General features: G+C 45.3%; 1 protein-coding gene across 2 annotated transcripts in view; it reads right to left on the reverse strand.

Moving 5' to 3' along the window:
* The window catches only part of LOC132381031 (uncharacterized), an 88791-nt gene extending 82745 nt beyond the window's left edge, over positions 1-6046 (reverse strand). Inside the window, exon 1 of one of the 2 annotated variants that reach the window (XM_059950141.1) lies at positions 5971-6046. In XM_059950141.1, the coding sequence (XP_059806124.1) occupies positions 5971-6007 (37 nt within the window). In that variant the 5' untranslated portion in view covers positions 6008-6046. Of the gene's footprint in view, positions 1-5570; positions 5631-5970 lie in introns of those variants that run through there. The other variant, XM_059950140.1, reaches the window with a different exon arrangement.
* Positions 6047-19242: the final 13196 nt, after the last annotated feature.

Here is a 19242-nt window from a genome sequence, read left to right on the forward strand (position 1 = left end):
CCCACAGGCGTTGTTCCCCATTCCCCATCCCTCTCCCACAGACGTTGTTCCACATTCCCCATCCCTCTCCCACAGGCGTTGTTCCCCATTCCCCATACCTCTCCCACAGGCGTTGTTCCCCATTCCCCATTCCTCTCCCACAGGTGTTGGTGCCCATTCCCCATACCTCTCCCACAGGCATTGTTCCCCATTCCCCATACCTCTCCCACAGGCGTTGTTCCCCATTCCCCATCCCTCTCCCACAGGCGTTGTTCCCCATTCCTCATCCCCGTCCCACAGGCTTTGTTCCCCATTCCCCATACCTCTCCCACAGGCGTTGTTCCCCATTCCCCATACCTCTCCCACAGGCGTTGTTCCCCATTCCCCATCCCTATCCCACAGGCGTTGTTCCCCATTCCCCATACCTCTCCCACAGGCGTTGTTCCCCATTCCCCATACCTCTCCCACAGGCATTGTTCCCCATTCCCCATCCCTCTCCCACAGGCGTTGTTCCCCATTCTCCATACCTCTCCCACAGGCGTTGTTCCCCATTCCCCAAACCTCTCCCACAGGCGTTGTTCCCCATTCCCCATACCTCTCCCACAGGCGTTGTCCCCATTCCCCATTCCTCTCCCACAGGCGTTGGTGCCCATTCCCCAAACCTCTCCCACAGGCGTTGTTCCCCATTCCCCATCCCTCTCCCACAGGCGTTGTTCCCCATTCCCCATCCCTCTGCCACAGGCGTTGTTCCCCTTTCCCCATCCCTCTCCCACAGGCGTTGTTCCCCATTCCTCTCCCACAGGCGTTGTTCCCCATTCCCCATCCCTCTCCCACAGGCGTTGTTCCCCATTCCCCATCCCTCACCCACAGGCGTTGTTCCCCTTTCCCCATCCCTCTCCCACAGGCGTTGTTCTTCCTATTTCATTGCAAAAACTCCTCCAACTTGCCCTCTTAGCTTGACGTATCGTTCTTCTCACCACTGCCTGTGCCTTCTTATATTGAATCAAATGCTGCATATTATGGGTTCTTTTAACTAGCCTGAATGCTCTGTTTCTGTTTTTTACAGCCTGACAACACCCCTCTATCCATCATGGCACTATTTTACTCTTCATCCTACTTTTACTCCAGGGTATAGATCCTTCTGCTGCCATAATGATTGCTGAAGTCACCTGTCTGTTTAATTCATCTATATCTCCAGAAATGTCAATCTTTGTCAATGCTTCTTCACTTAACTTCTGGAACTTACCCCAATCTGCTTTTCCAATCACCCACTTTGGGACTCCCCCACCTGCTCTTATTTCAACTCTTTCACCTACTGAACATAAAACTGGGTAGTGATCACTGCCTACTGTTGAAGCAGTCGAAACTCCCCAGTTACTGATGCCAGCCAAGACATTAGACACTAACGTAATATCTAATACTGACTCAGTTCCTGTTGTTATGTTTATCCTTGTTCCTCTACCATCATTCATACATACCAAATCCCTTTCTTCCATCAAACCTTCAATTACCATTCCATTTGAATCTGAAATCGGATCCCCCCCATATTATGCTTTGAGCGTTGAAATCTGCACACCACACTACTTTATGTCCATTTTATCCTTGTATCCTTAGTAGGCTGTCCAAATCCAACCTTTTACATGGATTGTAGTAGTTAATTATAACCACTCCCTCCCCTCTCTCCCATATTTCCATCACTATGGATTCCTGATTGTCTCCTTTTTCCAGTACTCTATACAGTATACCTTGCTTGATTAACATAGCACAACCTCCTCCTCCCCCTAGATTTCTATGATTCCTTATCATTGTATAATCATGTACCACAAAGTCCTGGTTTCAACCAAGTTTCCTGAATACACACTACATCCAGTTTTACAACCATTTCCTTAATAAAGTCTTTAAATTCCTGGCCATTGGCCAGTAAACTCCTTGCACTCCATTGCAAAAGAATCACCCTAATGAGTACTAACCAACCTATGACACTTCCTGGCTTGACTGATTAGTGAGGTTCTCCCTCACTTCTTCCCATTTCAGTCCTACTAACCCTAAATGGTTTACTGCTGCTTTGACCACCAGCTGAATTTTGTCACTTTTTGACTTTACCTCTGCCGTACTATTAATGTCTCCTGCAATGAATGTTACTAGAGCTTTTTTTCCCACATAAATCCTGTCATTTACTCTTCACTGCATCTCTTGCATCCCTTTTTCTCTCTGGTCATTAGGAGCATTATTCTGTACTCTTGACATTCTTATAGCTTCTGCAAAAGTGATCTTTCTTTTCACTCTTGTTTCTTGAATTTTATTCTGGCGTCTCATAACCTCACACCCTCTATACGCCACAATATGAGCTCCTCCACAATTACAGCATTTTGGTTGCACTTTTGTTCCGCACTTTCCATATTCATGATCACCCCACATCTAGCACATCTCCTCTGCCTTTTACAGTTTTTATCTATGTGTCCAAACCTTTGACAATTATAGCACCTCAATGGCTTTGGCACATATACCCTTACTGGGTAACTCATGAAACCCAGGAACACTTTCCTTGGCACTCTTTCTTCTTCAAATTCAATCAATACTGTTTCACTTTCCTTTTTCATTCCCTCCTTTGTTGTTTTCAGTCTTAGAACATTAATTACTTCCCCCCCTTTGATAGTCCTCTTCATCTCCTCCATGTTTATACTCATTGGTACACCCATGATCACTCCTTTACAACCACCATTTCATGTTCCCACCCTCCCTGTATATTCCACCTTGCATTTTCCTATCTCTTTTAGCTTGAGTGCTCTCTCAAGTTGTTCCTCATTCACACATCTTACCAATAGATTGCCATCATTAAGGAATTTGCAAATACTATTTCTCCTATCTTATTTGCCAGTTGTTGTTAGCACAAATGGGTTAATTTTCTTCATGTGTCCTTGCACCTTCTCATTAAACCTAATTATGACAACACCTCCTCTCTGAACTTGTTCATCTTCCTCACTTTCAGAACTCTCTCCACTGTCATTTCTTATTCTTTTATTCCCTTTGTCTCAGCTTTCATTCATCCATCCCCTCACAATCTCCTTATTCCTTTTATTTCTCCCTTCACAATAATCCATTTCTCCCCAGCTGCCTACCTCTGATCCCAAATCCCTATCCCACTCCTTCTCCACTCTCTTTCCCTCAGCCCCTCCTCTCACCTTGTCTGCCATTACCAGACACAGCCAACTCCCTCCCAGCAATTCCCACTCCTTCCCCACTCTCTTACCCTCAACAAGTTCCAAACCACATTCACACATGCACCACCCCTTCTCTGGCCAGCCTCTCGCCTCTCATCTCTCACCTCTCACCTCTCACCTCTCACCTCTCACCTCTCACCCCTCACCCCTCAGTCGGCCCCTCCACAGCCAGAGGCTGAATCCTGAAGCTATTTATGAAGCCAGCCCATATGAGAATCAGCTGCCTCAACAGAAACCGGGGAAACCAGGAAAAACCTGGAATAAGGAACCTGGACCTGACTGTGAACAGGAATGCAGATTTCATGGATCGGACCATGACATTGCTGTCATGATGTTTGGAAATGGTCGAGGTGCAGAGGGAGAGAGAGACACTGAAGCAGGTCAGTAGTTCACAGACTTTAACGCAAACAGGATTTTAAGGGAACAGAAAACAACAAACATGAGGCCAAACAGTGCCATTTACTAAACCTCTCAAGTGGAAAACTAGATGCCAACACCACGGCTGAAAGGAGTATCTAAATATACAATGAATATTGCTCATCTCCAGCATCTGAATACTCCACTTTCTCAAGCAAGAGCCACCAAACCCTGGGCATGTTCAAACGTAGACTGTGCAGGTCCACTGGACAGTCAGATGCCATTGGTAGTCTTCGATGCGCATTCTAAATGGAATGATGCCAAAGTGGCGATGACTTCGATCAGGCACGACGATAAACATTTTATGCTACTGTTAGGTACACATATAATCCTCGATACTGTGGTCTATGATAATGGTCCAATGTTCACAAGTGAGGAATTCAAACTATTTTTTACAGGACACTGGAATTTGATTGCAACATTAGCCCCCCTGTCACCCATCATCAAACGGTATGGCTGAGAGAGCTGTTCAGACTGTCAAGCAGAGGATACAAAAGTTGAACACACACCAGCATCAACAGTTTTTTTCAGGTACCCGATAACTCCACAAACCACCACTGGTTTCATCTGGTTTCATGTTGTTGGGCCGCAGGTTGCATTCCCAATTGGATTTATTGTGCCTTGATCTGGAAAACCGAGTAAGACACAGACAACAGAACGAAAGTGCGATATGATTCAAATACAGAACATCGGAACTTTGAGGTGGGAGAGCGAGTTTATGTTCACCCAAATCCTGAGAGCTGAACGTGCATGAAAGGAGAAGTTGTGGTGAAAGAGGGCCAATAGGTTACTTCAGCGCATCAGGAAACAGCAAGAATATCCCTTGTTGCCGAACAAGCTGGAGAACAAGATGAGTTAGCCCCAACAGGTTAACCCCACAACCTCTCACAGTGGAATCCCCGTTTGAATGCACCGAATCTGGACCAACACTTGATCCTGGAGTTTCTGGATTGCGTTGATCAGAACGGAACAGGAAACCAGTGAAATATTATCAAACTGTTTTCTCCTAAAAGTTTACAGGTGGGGAGGTGTCCTTTCCTCTGAGTTACTGTTTATTGGTCTGCCATGAGACATCACGGGATTGGTCAATTTCGTCAGCTTGTCCATCTATCAATTAAAGTCTGACCTACTGATTCTGTACTTGTGAACGTGTTCATTGTTTCTGGGTGACTATGAATCAAGCAGACTTATTCTGCGACACTGTATGTGATAAATGTTCTTTCATTGTAAGAGACTGTGGATGATGAGGGAGAGGGTGAGGAAAGAGAGTGATCAGACCATAAGAAACTTGAGAAATTTTTTTCTCTGCGTCACTCGGTTACCGGGTCGTCAAAGCAAATAGCCAAATTAATCAGGTCATCCAGACTATCCTGCTTGTCACAATGTTCTGCTGGACCCCTGTGTTCAGTCCATTTAGGAAGGCCGTGATGAGAGATCTCTTATTCCATCTCGTCTCTTCTGTAAGTGTGCTAAACATTTTCCAAATTATTTCCAATAATACTGGATGCTGATGAGTAAAACAAATGTTCACAATTCGAGGAAAAGAATGAGAAGGAAGTAGATTCTGAGTACAAGTTTAGCCCTCAACCCACACAGAACTGAAGAACAATAAATTTCAATAACAGGAACAGCTGTCTATCGGAGACATCTTACTTTTCACGTATAATTCCTATGCCGATTTTAGTGAGTACAAGGCAGCATGAAAATGATGTTTCATGGATGGAAAGGGAGCCTTTGCACTTACATCGGCAAACCTTTCCAAATTAATGTTCCCTGGGCAGGAACACTCTCTGCCAAGATTATACAAAACACTGGTGCCTGAGACCAAGATGTGTCCTCAGCTCCCTTCTCTCCTCCCTGCACACTCACAACTGCAGGCTGGGTTATGTTTCTTTCTTCCCCCACCCACCCACACTCCCCCCAGCCCCCAAACAGTGTCTCCAGCTGGAATACCTTTTGCCTCTATAGATGCTGCTGGACCCTTACAATTCATCCAGCATTGTGTCTGTGGTTCCACACCCCAGTACTGTTGAACCTGTTTATGGAGTATTTTCTGTCTTTACATATCAGCACATACTTTACCATCTCTTCTACAGAAACGGTGCACTAGAGCCAAATTAACACAGATCATTCCAATGAACAAGTAAATAGCAGATGGTGGAAATTTGAGACAAAAACAGAATGTGCTGGATATACCTCGTATGTCAGGCTGGATCTCTGGCAAGTGAAACAGAGTCAAAGGGTCTTGGGTCTGAAAATTTTACTGTTTCCTTTTCCACGGGTACAGCCTGACCTGCTGAGTGTTTCCTGCATTTACCATTCTCTGTAACATCCCACACTGGTCGTCACTCACCCGGCAGTGAACAGATGAAAAGAACCAGAATCCACATTGTTCAACTGTAGTGAACCTGTTAGCAGTAGTCCATCGCTTAGCTCGCAGCTCGAAGATCTAAATAGCTGACGATGACAAATAGGAAGTTGAATGAGGAAGGAGGCGGCAGGAAATTCAGTTATGAAACCACAGTGAGCTGGACGCTATAATCTGATACCTTAGAATCTGAGTCCCTCTCAGTTGAGCTGACTGGACAAATTGAAATGAATTTTCATTATCTGATGGAAATGATGTAGATTAGTTACTGTCAGCAAAACTATTAATAACAGCCTGACTGAGAAGTCAGTGGTGACTGTGATAAAAATATTGCTTTCACTCCAGTCAAGTACGATGCTCTCCTTATTCCCTTTATGGAAAAATGCCTGTGCATAACTTTGTTTAACATGGGGAATCAGATGGCGAAAGTCCCTGACAGATCAGGGTCAATGTCCTGTGGCATGAAGTGCAAGCCATCTGTGGAGATTCTCTGCTGCATCCTTCCTCCATCTTCACTACCATTCTGATGTATCACCATGTTCTGCCAGCTCTACCTTTGATGACTTTGTTGGATTGTTCTTTGTCTGGAGGCTCCCATTTGACCATGCCGCCATGCGTGACCTACCAGGAGTTAAGCTCAGACAGCAACACTCCCGGGATCTCAGGAAGTCACAAGCCAGTCCACCACAACAGGGATCCACTGAGAAGGGTACCATGTTCAGTGGGTGGGGCTTGCTTCGATTGGCAATCCTCCAAAGAACTTACTTGCAGCTTGCACCAAATTGAGGACATGTTCTGCCTTGCCAGGCCTTCCTGAGCCTCTCCACTGGGGCAACGTCAGGCAGTTCTGCTTTGGTGTCTTCAAGCTCACACACGCACCAGGGTGCTGCGTGGGGCAGAAATAAAGTCCATAACTTAACTTGGAACTCGTTCAGTTACAGACTGAGTGAGTAAATTGACCGGGTGTTATTTCATTCACTTTTACTCACCCCAACACTGAACTGCTCCCACAACTGATGGAGATATGTTCAAGGACTCTTCGTCTCCTTTTCTTGATATTTATCGCTGACTTATTTATTGTTATTATTTTTTTTGTATTGTCTCAGTTTGTTGCATTTTGCACTTTGGTTGTTTGTCTGCCTTGGGTATAATTTTGCATTGACTGTGTGGTGTTTCTTTGTATTTCCTGTGAATGTGTCATGACCAGGAGTTTTTTACAAAGAAGAGGAAGTGTTTTTTTTTCATTTGTAATTTGGTCTGTGTTTTCAGGGTGTAACCTAGGGGATTTTGATGACACCATAACCTTAGCTTACTGTGACCTGACCGCACTGCGGACTAAACAGTTGCTGGAACTGAGTCCGGGGGAAGTGGCAGCTGCTTGGCAAAATGACCCGGGTCTTGGCACTGTGTGGAGAGCGGTTGAGAAGGGGGATGTGGCATTGGCTGAGAAGGTGAAACACCCGTCCGTGCCTCTGTTATTGAAGGAGTGGCCTCGATTAAGGTTAAAGAACCAGATCTTGTACCGGGTCATGGCACCTCAGGACCAACCCCGCCTTTGGCAACTGGTCATGCCGGAGAAGTATTGGCAGATTGTACTCCAGGCCTTGCATGATGATTCTGGACACTTGGGGGTGGAAAAGACCTATGGATTACTCAAAGACCGGTTCTACTAGTCCCGATTGAGGGGGGAGGTTGAAGAATACTGTAGGGGATGCAGTCGTTGCATCCGGAGGAAGACCCTGCCAGCGTCGGCGGCTCCACTGTCGCACTTGTGGAGTGTGGGACCTCCGGACCTGGTATGCATGGATTTTCTGTCAATTGAGCCTGACACCAGCAACACCGCGAATGTCTTAGTCATCACCAATCATTACACTCACTATGCTCAGGCATTTCCCACTAAGAATCAGAAGGCGACGACAGTGTCGAAGGTGTTATGGGAGAAGTATTTTGTTCATTATGGCCTTCCCAGGCGAATCCATAGTGATCAGGGGCAGGATTTTGAGAGCTGCCTTATCCATGAATTACTGACTATGCTTGGGGTTGAGAAATCCAGGACTACCCCTTATCACCCACAGGATGATCCTCAGCCAGAGAGGTTCAACAGGACCCTGTTGGATATGCTCGGGATGCTGGAGATTGGGCAGAAAAATGAGTGGAATCATCATATTGGACAATTGGTCCACTGTTACAATTGTACTCGCAATGATGCTACAGGGTACTCACCCTATTATCTGATGTTCGGCCGGGAAGCGAGGTTGCCAATTGACTTGTGTTTTGGGGCTGAAGTGGGTGAATTACCCGGGAAGACCTATCTAAAGCATGTGTCCGATATGAAGAGGGAGTTACAGAGGGCGTACGAGTTGGTCGAGGCAGCGGCTACCAAATGAAATCAGAGGAATAAGATGAGATATGATCAAAAGGGGAAGTTTGCCCAATTATTGCCGGGCGACCGGGTCCTTTTACGGAATTTGGGACTCCCTGGTATGCACAAGTTGGCAGATTGATGGGCGGCCAGCCCCTATGTAATAGAGAGCCAGATGCTGAGTCTGCCAGTTTACCGGGTGAAACCAGAGGATGGGAATGGGCCTATCAAGGTACTCCATCGGAATCTGCTGATGCCCCTGGGTCAAGCAGTGTGGGTGGACAAGGAGCCAGAGTGGGAGGCTGTGCCTAGCACGAGGATTCTGCCAGGGTGCAGAGAGAGGGAAGAGCTGGGAAGGGTCCTTAACCTGGGAATGGATACCGATTCGGAAGATGACGACTCAGATGAGTGGCCCCTGCTCCCATTCACTGGCGTTTCAGTACCAGAAGAGGAGGCTCCTGGACCTTCCCCTATTGAGTTGGGCGAGAGGAGGGAAGGTGTTGATGGTCAGATGGAGAGGCAGCCAGAATTGGGGGGGAGAGAGGGTGGAACCTGAACATGAGCCAGAGGGTTCTCAGGTGAGAGGGGAACCCCGTGAGGGAGGGAGTGAGGATCTGACAGGTAGACCTGGGGTGTCCGAGGCAGTGGGTCCATAAGTGAAGAGGGAGCCCAGTGAAACAGAAGGGTCGGCAGAAGGGGTACACAGATCTCAGAGGTGTAGGCGCCCCCCCCCCCCCCCCCGGAGCGGTTGACATATGTGGTGCCAGGAGAACCGAGTGTGATTTCTACTGCTCTGGGTAGTTATGTCACTGCTTTCTGCACCTGGGTTGGATTTTGTGTGTTGCAAGAAGCTTTGGGGAACTCTGGTAATGTCATGAGGGCATGACATTTGCTGGTGGGGGGAGAATGTACAATGTCCTGTGTATGTTACTCAAAATGGCTTCTTTGGTTTGTTAAGTGTAGGAATGCTTCTTTGTCTGATAAGTGTTTCTCTCGCAGTTGTGTAGCTTTAGACATGCTGATATGGGGATTATATTCATTTGTTAACCAATGGGGAATGTTATTTTGTCTTGTGAGGCTGGGAGCTTGGGGGTTTCGCCCTCTTTTCAGCAGAGGCGGGAAGGAGACGCCGAGGAAGGTGGACGTGCACTGCACTGCTCGGTCGACCACTGGGGGTGGTCCCAGGTGCGAGGACTTGGAGGTCGGAGGAAAGTGATGAGGAGTCGAATGGTTTGATGGTTGAGCTCCAACGAAGTGTACTAAACTGACTGAACTTTGATAAGTTGGTGCCTTTTACTTTATTTTCTTTTCCTTCATATATACTGTATTGCATAGTACTCTTTTAGTTTTAGTAAAATCTTTAAAGTGTATTCTGTAACAGTATCTGGTGTGAGTTTGATATTGTGTGTGTACGCGCGGCATAAACTTGATTCTCACAGCACCTGCATGTACGGGAGGTGGGGTTGATGAGTGCCTGCATCTCCTTTTCCCCTGGACATATACCAGCCTGTTGGGTAAGTGTTTCATGGGTGTAAACTTGTGGGTATGTGGTGTCCCTTGGATTGTTCACCTTTATGAATAATTGTTTGTCTTTGGACTCGTTCTGCGTTTTTTACTTTGTTATGCAGGTGTCCCATTTAGGACCATGGGGATTTTTAAGCTCTCTTTGTATTCCTCAGTTTTATTCAATTTGGGAAAATTTATTTAGCATAATTTGCATTGTAATTGTTGCCTTTGGGGATTATTGTTTCATCTGGACACCTATGTTGTTTGATTGGCACTGAGTTCCAGTGTGTTCCAGGGTGTATTTTTGGGGTGAATGCCAATCTCTCTTTGCTCTGTCATTGTGGATCCTTGGCTGATGAAACTCAAACTGAATTCTTCTGTGTATTGTGAGTGAATTCAGTTCTTCAAATTCTGTAGACCTCACTTGAAATCTAGGTAGTTTTGCTGGTTAATTTCTATAATAAATCTTTGGATTGAGTTGCTGAAGTCACTGTGATTTCAGCACTTGAATTCACTAGTGAATCTTACAGAGTACCTATGAGAAAATTAACCTCAGTATTGTGTATGGTGACATGTATGTACTTTGATACTAAATTTATTTTGAACATTCAAATCTATCTCATTTGAACAGTTTGAACATTTGAACATGGGAACACCTCTGATATCCAAAGCTCAGAAACCCCAGCCACCAGAACAAAGCTGGACAATGAGACCAAGCCCCACTCACAAGCAGGACCTAGGCCCCGCCCATACCTACCGTTTTCTCCCATCATAAGCCCCACCTGTGCTCTGTACCCTGCCCCTCAGAGAGGCAGGTGTGTGTCTGTGCAGTCTGCCACAGGGATCTCTGCAGCCAACTTGCAGCATTCAAATGGCAGAGCCACCGTCAGGAATGGTCAACATCAGGGAATCACCTGGTGGGTTTGAACAGTCTGTGCCCTGCTGAGGTTACATTTTGCATGTAGCAATTAGCATAACAATATTACTGCAGCAGTGACCCAGGCTCAATTCCCACTACTGTCTGTAAGTAGCTGATACTTTCTCTCCATGACTATGTGGGTTTCATCTGGGTACTCCAGTTTCCTCCCACATTCCAAGGACCCACAGGTTAGTAGGTTAATTAGGCAGTTGATTCTTGTTGGGTCAGAAATGCTATCTCTCTAAATACAATTAAACAAAATAAAAATTATTCAGGTGAGAGTTGGCAGTGACGCTTCAGACATTAGAAGTCCTGCTGGTGGTTTTGAACCTTCCCATTGAATGGGAACGGTTGGACTTGAATCCCAGAGGGACGAATGTCGAAGCGGGGAGCATTGCTAAGGCTACTGGGAAGAGTTTAAACTGAATTTGTTGGGGATGGGAACCGAACTGAAGAGAGTGTGGAAGAGGAGGTTGGCTCAGAAATAGAGAAAGCTTGTAGACAGTGCGAGAGGGAGGACACCATGGAGGAATTGTCTACAGAGTCTCTGTGGGCAGAGGCTAGGAACAGGAAGGGTTCAATAACTTCACTGGGTGTTTTTATAAGCCGCCCAATAGTAAAGGGATATCGAGGAGCAGATATGGAAACAGATCCTGGAAAGGTGTATTAATAACAGAGTTGTTGTGTTGGGAGATTTTAATTTCCCAAATATCGATTGGCATCTCCCTAGAGCAAGAGGTTTGGAAATGATGGAGCTTGTTAGGTGTGTTCAGGAAGGTTTCTTGACAGAGTATGTAGATACGCCTACAAGAGGAAGGGCTGTACTTGATCTGGTATTGGGAAATGAACCTGGTCAGGTGTCATATCTCTCAGTGTGAGAACATTTTGGAGATAGTGATCATAATTCTATCTCCTTTACAATAGCATTGGAGACATATAGGAACAGACAAGTTTGAAAAGCATTTAATTGGAGTAAGGGGAATTATGAGACCATCAAGCAGGAAATTGGAGGCTTAAATTGGAAACAGATGTTCTCAGGGAAAAGTACTGAAGAAATGTGGAAAATATTCAGGGGATATTTGTGTGAGTTCTGTATAGATATGTTCCAATGAGACAGGGGAGTTATGGTAGGGTACAGGAACCGTGGTATATGAAGGCTGTAATAAACTTAGTCAAGAAGATAAGAAAGTGCTAGGTAATGTTAGAGATCTAGCAGATTCTAAGGCTAACAGGAAGGAGCTTAAGAAGGAAATTGAGAAGGCCTTGGCGGGCAGGATTAAGGAAAACTCCAATGCATTCTACAAGTAGGTGAAGAGCAAGAGGATAAGACATGAAAGAATAGGTCCTAACAAGTGAGATAGTGGGGAAGTGTGTAAGGAACTGGAGGAAATTGCAGAGGTACTTAATGAATACTTCACTTCAGTATTCACTATGGAGAATGATCTTGGTGTTTGTAGTGATGACTAGCAGCAGACTGAAAAGATTGAGCATGTTGATATTAAGGCGGAGGATGTGCTGAAGCTTTTGGAAAGCATCAAGTTAGGTATGTCACCAGGACTGGATCAAATGTACTGCAGGCTACTGTGGGAGGCAATGGAGGAGTTTCCTGAGGCACTGGCGATGATCTTTGCATCATCAATGGGGATGGGAGAGGTTCCAGAGGGTTGGAGGTTTGCAGATGTTGTTCCTTTATTCAAGAAAGGGAGTAGAGATAGCCCAAGAAATTATAGACCAGTGAGTCTTACCTCAGTGGTTGTTAAGTTGATGGAGAAGATCCTGAGAGGCAGGATTTATGAACATCTGGAGAGGCGTTATAGAATTAGGTATAGTCAACATGGCTTTGTCAAAGGCGGGTCATGTCTTACTAGCCTGATTGAATTGTTTGAGGATGTCACTAAACAGATTAAGAAGGAAGAGCAGCAGATGTAGTGTACATGGATTTCAGCAAGGCATTTGATAAGGTACCCTATGCAAGGCTTATTCAGAAAGTAAGGAGGCATGGGATCCAAGGGGACATTGCTTTGTGGATCCAGAACTGACTTGCCCACGAAAGGCAAAGTGTGGTTGTAGATGGGTCATATTCTGCATGGCGGTCAGTCACCAGTGGAGTGCCTCAGGGATCTGTTCTGGGACCATTACTCTTCGTGATTTTTATAAATGACCTGGATGAGAAAGTTGAAGGATCGGTTAGTAAATTTGCAAATGACACAAAGATTGGAGGTGTTGTGGATAGTGTGAAAGGCTGTCATAGGTTACAGCGGGACATTGATAAGATGCAAAACAGGACTGAGAAGTGGCAGATGGAGTTCAACCCAGATAAGTGTGAAGTGGTTCACTTTGGTAGGTCAGATATGATAGCAGAATATAGTATTAATGGTAAGACTCTTGGCAGTGTGGAGGATGAGAGGAATCTTGGGGTCTGAGTCAATAGGACACCCAAAGCAGCTGCATAGGTTGACTCTGTGGTTCAGAAGGCTTACGGTGTATTGGCCTTCATGAATTGTGGAATTTAGGAGCCGAGAGGTAATGTCGCAGCTATTTATGACCCTGGTCAGACCCCACTTGGAGTACTGTGCTCAGTTCTGGTCGCCTCACTACAGGAAGGATATGGAAGCCATAGAAAGGGTGCAGAAGAGATTTACAAGGATGTTCCCTGGATTGTGGAGCATTCCTTATGAAAATAGGTTGTGTGAACTCGGTCTTTCCTCCTTGGAGTGATGGAGGATGAAAAGTGACCTGATAGAGGTGTATAAGATGATAAGAGGCATTGATTGTGTGGATAGTCAGAGGCTTTTTCCCAGGGCTGAAATGGTGATTTTTCCCATGGCTGGGAGTAGGTACAGAGGAGATGTCAGGGGTAAGTTTTTTACTCAGAGAGTGGGGAGTGCGTGGAATGGGCTGCTGGCAACGTTGGTGGAGGCAGATACAATAGGGTCTATTAAGAGACTTTTAGATACGTACATGGAGCTTAGTAATATAAAGGGCTATCAGTAAGCCTAGTAATTTCTAAGGTAGGGACATGTTTGGCACAACTTAGTCATTGACCTTTCATCAGGACTGAAGAAAAAAGATGAGAAATCAGAGATAAAAGTTGCGGTGAGGGGAGGAAGAAACACAAGATGATAGGTGAAACTGGGGGGAGGGGTGATGTGTGAAATAAAGAGCTGGGAAGTTGTTGGGTGAAACCTATAAAGGGCTGGAGAAGGGGAATCTAATATGAGATGATAGAATGCCATGGAAGAAAGATAAGGAGGAAGAGCACCAGAGGGAGGTGATGGGTAGGTAAGGAGATAAGGTGAGAAGAGAAAGGGGGCAGGGCAATACTGGAAGCTGGAGAAATCGATGTTCATGCCATCAGGTTGGAGGCCACACAGATGGATTATAAAGTGTTGTTCCTCTAATCTAAGTGTAGCCTAATTAAAGAGTGGAGGATGCCATGGACTGATATGTCAGAATGGGAGTGGGAAGTGGAAGTTAAATGGGCGGCCACTGGGAGATCCTGCTTTTTCTGGCAGTTGGAGTATAGGTGCTCGGTGAGTTGGTCTCCCAATCTACGTCAGGCCACAACAATATACAGGAGGCTGCACCGGGAGCACTGGATTCAGTTGATGACCCCAGCAGATTCACAGCTAAAGTGTTGCCTTACCTGGAAGGTCTGTTTGGGGTCCTGAATGGTAGTGAAGGTGGAATTGCAAGGGCAGGTGAGGCAATTGTTCTTCTTGAAAGGATAAGTGCCAGGAGGGAGATCAGTGGAGATGGGTGGATGGGCAATGGAAGAACGGTTGTTGTGGAAAGCAGAAAGTGGGGGAGAGGGAAAGACGTGCTTGGTGGTGAGATCCCATTGGAGATGTCTGAAGTTACAGAGAATTATGTGCTGGACATGGGAGCTGATGGGTGGTAAGCCTTGAGTCTCTACGTCCAGCAGATAATTCTTGGTAAATTCGGCCATCTCCAACGGGACCCCACCACTAGGCACATAATGCCCTCTGTACTTTCTGACAAACTTCTCCAGTTGCACAGTGGAGAGTATTCTTATGGACTGCATCATGGCATGGTATGAAAACATCAATTCCTTGAATGGAAAAACCACAAAAGGTAGTGCATACAGCCCAATCCATCACCGGTAAACACCTCTTCATTGCTGAGCATGTTGCTGAACTAAAAACAGCATTCATCATCCAGGCCTTGCTCTCTTCTTGCTGTTGCCATCAGTAAGCAGGTACAGGAGCCTCATATCCCACACCACCAGGTTCAGGACCAGATATTATCCCCTAACCATAAGGCTTCTGAACCAGCGTGGATAATTTCACCGATCACTGAACTGGTTTCACAACCTATGGACTCACTTTTAAGGACTCTACAACTCATGTTCTCAAATATTATTTAATACTTATTTACCTATTATTAGTATCATTTTGCTTTTCTTTTGGTATTTGCACAATTGTTTGTCTTTTACACGTTTGTTGTTTGTCTTTGTTCATGGGTAGTTTTTCATTGATTCTATTGTGTTACTTTGTATTTACTGTGAATGATCTGAAATAAATGAATGTAAGGATAGTATGTGGTGACAAATGCAGTGTGCACTTTAATAATAAATTTATATAACCATATAACAATCACAGCACGGAAACGGGCCATCTTGACCCTCCTAGTCCGTGCCGAACCCTTAATCTCACCTAGCCCCACCTACCCGCACTCAACCCATAACCCTCCACTCCTTTCCTGTCCATATACCTATCCAATTTTACCTTAAATGACACAACTGAACTGGCCTCTACTACTTCTACAGGAAGCTCATTCCACATAGTTATCACTCTTTGAGTAAAGAAATAACCCCTCGTGTTTCCCTTAAACTTCTGCCCCCTAACTCTCAAATCATGTCCTCTAGTATGAATCTCCCCTACTCTCAATGGAAACAGCCTGTTCACGTCAACTCTATCTATCCCTCTCAAAATTTTAAATACCTCGATCAAATCCCCCCTCAACCTTCTATGCTCCAATGAATAGAGGCCTAACTTGTTCAACCTTTCTCTGTAACTTAATTGCTGAAACCCAGGTAACATCCTAGTAAATCGTCTCTGCACTCTCTCTAATTTATTGATATCTTTCCTATAATTCGGTGACCAGAACTGCACACAATATTCCAAATTTGGCCTTACCAATGCCTTGTACAACTTTAGCATTACATCCCAACTTCTGTACTCAATGCTTTGAGTTATAAAGGCCAGCGTTCCAAAAGCCCTCTTCACCACCCTATCTTCATGAGACTCCACTTTCAGGGAACTATGCACAGTTATTCCTAGATCTCTCTGTTCCTCTGCATTCCTCAATGCCCTACCATTTACTCTGTATGTTCTATTTGGATTATTCCCGCCAAAATGTAGAACCTCACACTTCTCAGCATTAAACTCCATCTGCCAACGTTCAGCCCATTCTTCTAACCGGCATAAATCTCCCTGCAAGCTTTCAAAATCCACCTCATTATCCACAACACCTCCTACCTTAGTATCATCGGCATACTTACTAATCCAATTTACCACCCCATCATCCAGATCATTTATGTATATTACAAACAACATTGGGCCCAAAACAGATCCCTGAGGCACCCCGCTAGTCACCGGCCTCCATCCCAATAAACAATTATCCACCACTACTCTCTGGCATCTCCCATCTAGCCACCGTTGAATCCATTTTATTACTCCAGCATTAATACCTAACGACTGAACCTTCTTAACTAAACTTCCATGTGGAACTTTGTCAAAGGCTTTGCTGAAGTCCATATAGACTACATCCACTGCCTTACCCTCGTCAACATTCCTCGTAACTTCTTCAAAAAATTCAATAAGGTTTGTCAAACATGACCTTCCACGCACAAATCCATGCTGGCTACTTCTAATCAGATCCCATCTATCCAGATAATTATAAATACTATCTCTAAGAATATAAACAATGGAACCACATGAGCAATACTCCAATCGTCCGGCACAATCCCCGTTTCTAATGACATATTAAAGATCTCCATCAGAGCTCCTGCTATTTCTACACAAACTTCCCTCAAGGTCCTGGGGAATATCCTGTCAGGACCCGGAGATTTATCCACTTTTATATTTCTTAAAAGCGCCAGTACCTCCACCTCTTTAATTGTCATAGGTTCCATAACTTCCTTACTTGTTTCCCACACCTTAGACAATTCAATATCCTTCTCCTTAGTGAATACCGAAGAGAAGAAATCATTCAAAATCTCTCCCATCTCCTTCGGTTCCACACATAGCTGACCACTCTGATTCTCTAAGGGGCCAATTTTATCCCTCACTATCCTCTTGCTTTTAATATAACTGTAGAAACCTTACGGATTTACTTTCACCTTATTTGCCAAACCAACCTCGTATCTTCTTTTAGCTTTTCTAATCTCTTTCTTAAGATTCCTTTTACATTCTTTATATTCCTCGAGCAATTCCTTTACTCCATGCTGCCTATATCTATTGTAGACATCCCTCTTTTTGTTGAACCAAATTTCTAATATCCCTTGAAAACCATGGTGCTCTAAAACCTTTAACCTTTCCTTTCACCCTAACAGGAACATAAAGATTCTGTACCCTCATAATTTCATCCTTAAATGACCTCCATTTCTCTATTACATCCTTCCCATAAAACAACTTGACCCAATCCACTCTCTCTAAATCCCTTCGCATCCCCTCAAAGTTAGCCTTTCTCCAATCAAAAATCTCAACTCTAGGTCCAGTCCTGTCCTTCTCCATAATTATATTGAAGCTAATGCTATTGTGATCACTGGACCCGAAGTGCTCCCCAACTCATACATCTGTCAGCTGACCTATCACATTCCCTAACAGGAGATCCAACACTGCCCCATCTCTAGTTGGTACTTCTATGTATTGTTGCAAAAAACTATCCTGCACACATTTCACAAACTCTAAACCATCCAGCCCTTTTACAGAATGAGCTTCCCAGTCTACGTGTGGAAAATTAAAATCTCCCACAATCACCACCTTGTGTTTACTACAAATATCTGCTATCTCCTTACACATTTGCTCTTCCAACTCACGCGCCCCATTAGGTGGCCAATAATACACTCCTATCAGTGTTACTGCACCTTTCCCATTCTTCAATTCCACCCAAATTGCCTCCCTAGAGGAGCTCTCTAATCTATCCTTCCAAAGCACCGCCATAAGATTTTCTCGGACAAGCAATGCAACACCTCCTCCTCTGGCCCCTCCTACTCTATCACACCTGAAGCAACTAAATCCAGGAATATTTAGTTGCCAAACACACCCTTCCTGCAACCATGTTTCACTAATAGCTACAACATCATAATTCCAGGTATCAATCCACGCTTTAAGCTCATCCACCTTTCTTACAATGCTCCTAGCATTAAAATGGATACATTTAAGATACTCTCCATCTCCTCCTCTCTTTCCATCCCTAACAATGCATTCAAATTTATTATCCTTTTCTTTCTCCTCCCCTACATCTTCGGGCTGAGCACATCCCTTCTCCATCACCTGCCTTTCCTCCCTCACACACTGTCTAACCTCCTCTCCCATAGTCTCCTCAAATAGTCTCCCGCCCCCCCATCTTACTAGTTTAAAGTCCGCCCTGTAGCCCTAGCAAACCTCCCCGCTAGGATATTGGTCCCCCCACGATTCAAGTGTAACCCGTCCTTCTTGAACAGATCACTCCTGCCCCAGAAGAGGTCCCAATGATCCAGAAACTTGAATCCCTGCCCCCTGCTCCAATCCCACAGCCACGCATTCATCCTCCACCTAATTCTATTCCTACTCTCACTGTCGTGTGGCACAGGCAGTAATCCCGAGATTACTACCTTTGCGGTCCTTCTTCTTAACTGCCTTCCTAACTCCCTATACTCTCGTTTCAGGACCTCTTCCCCTTTCCTTCCTATGTCATTGGTACCTACATGTACCACGACCTCTGGCTCTTCACCCTCCCACTTCAGGATATCTTGGACGCGATCAGAAACGTCCTGAACCCTGGCACCAGGGAGGCAAATTACCATCCGGGACTCCCGGTCACCTCCACAGAAACGCCTGTCTGAGCCCCTGACTATTGAGTCCCCTATTACTATGGACCTTTTTCTTCTAACCCTACCCTTCTGAGCTACAAGGCCGTCCTCTGTGCTGGAGGCTCGGCCACTGTCACTCCACCAGGTAGGCTGTCCCCCCCAACAGTACTCAAACATGAGTACTTATTGTCAAGGGGTACAGCCACTGGGGTACTCTCTAGTACCTGCCTCTTCCCCTTCCTGACTGTAACCCACCTATCTGCCTCCCGTGGTCCCGGAGTGACCACCTGCCTGTAACTCCTCTCTATCACCTCCTCACTCTCCCTGACCAGGCGAAGGTCATCGAGCTGCAGCTCCAGTTCCCTAACTCGGTCCCTCGAGCTGCAGTTCGGCGCACCTGGCGCAGATGTGGACGTCCGGGAGGCTCGGAGA

Source organism: Hypanus sabinus, chromosome 25, assembly GCF_030144855.1.
Source record: "Hypanus sabinus isolate sHypSab1 chromosome 25, sHypSab1.hap1, whole genome shotgun sequence".
Lineage (NCBI taxonomy): Eukaryota > Metazoa > Chordata > Chondrichthyes > Myliobatiformes > Dasyatidae > Hypanus > Hypanus sabinus.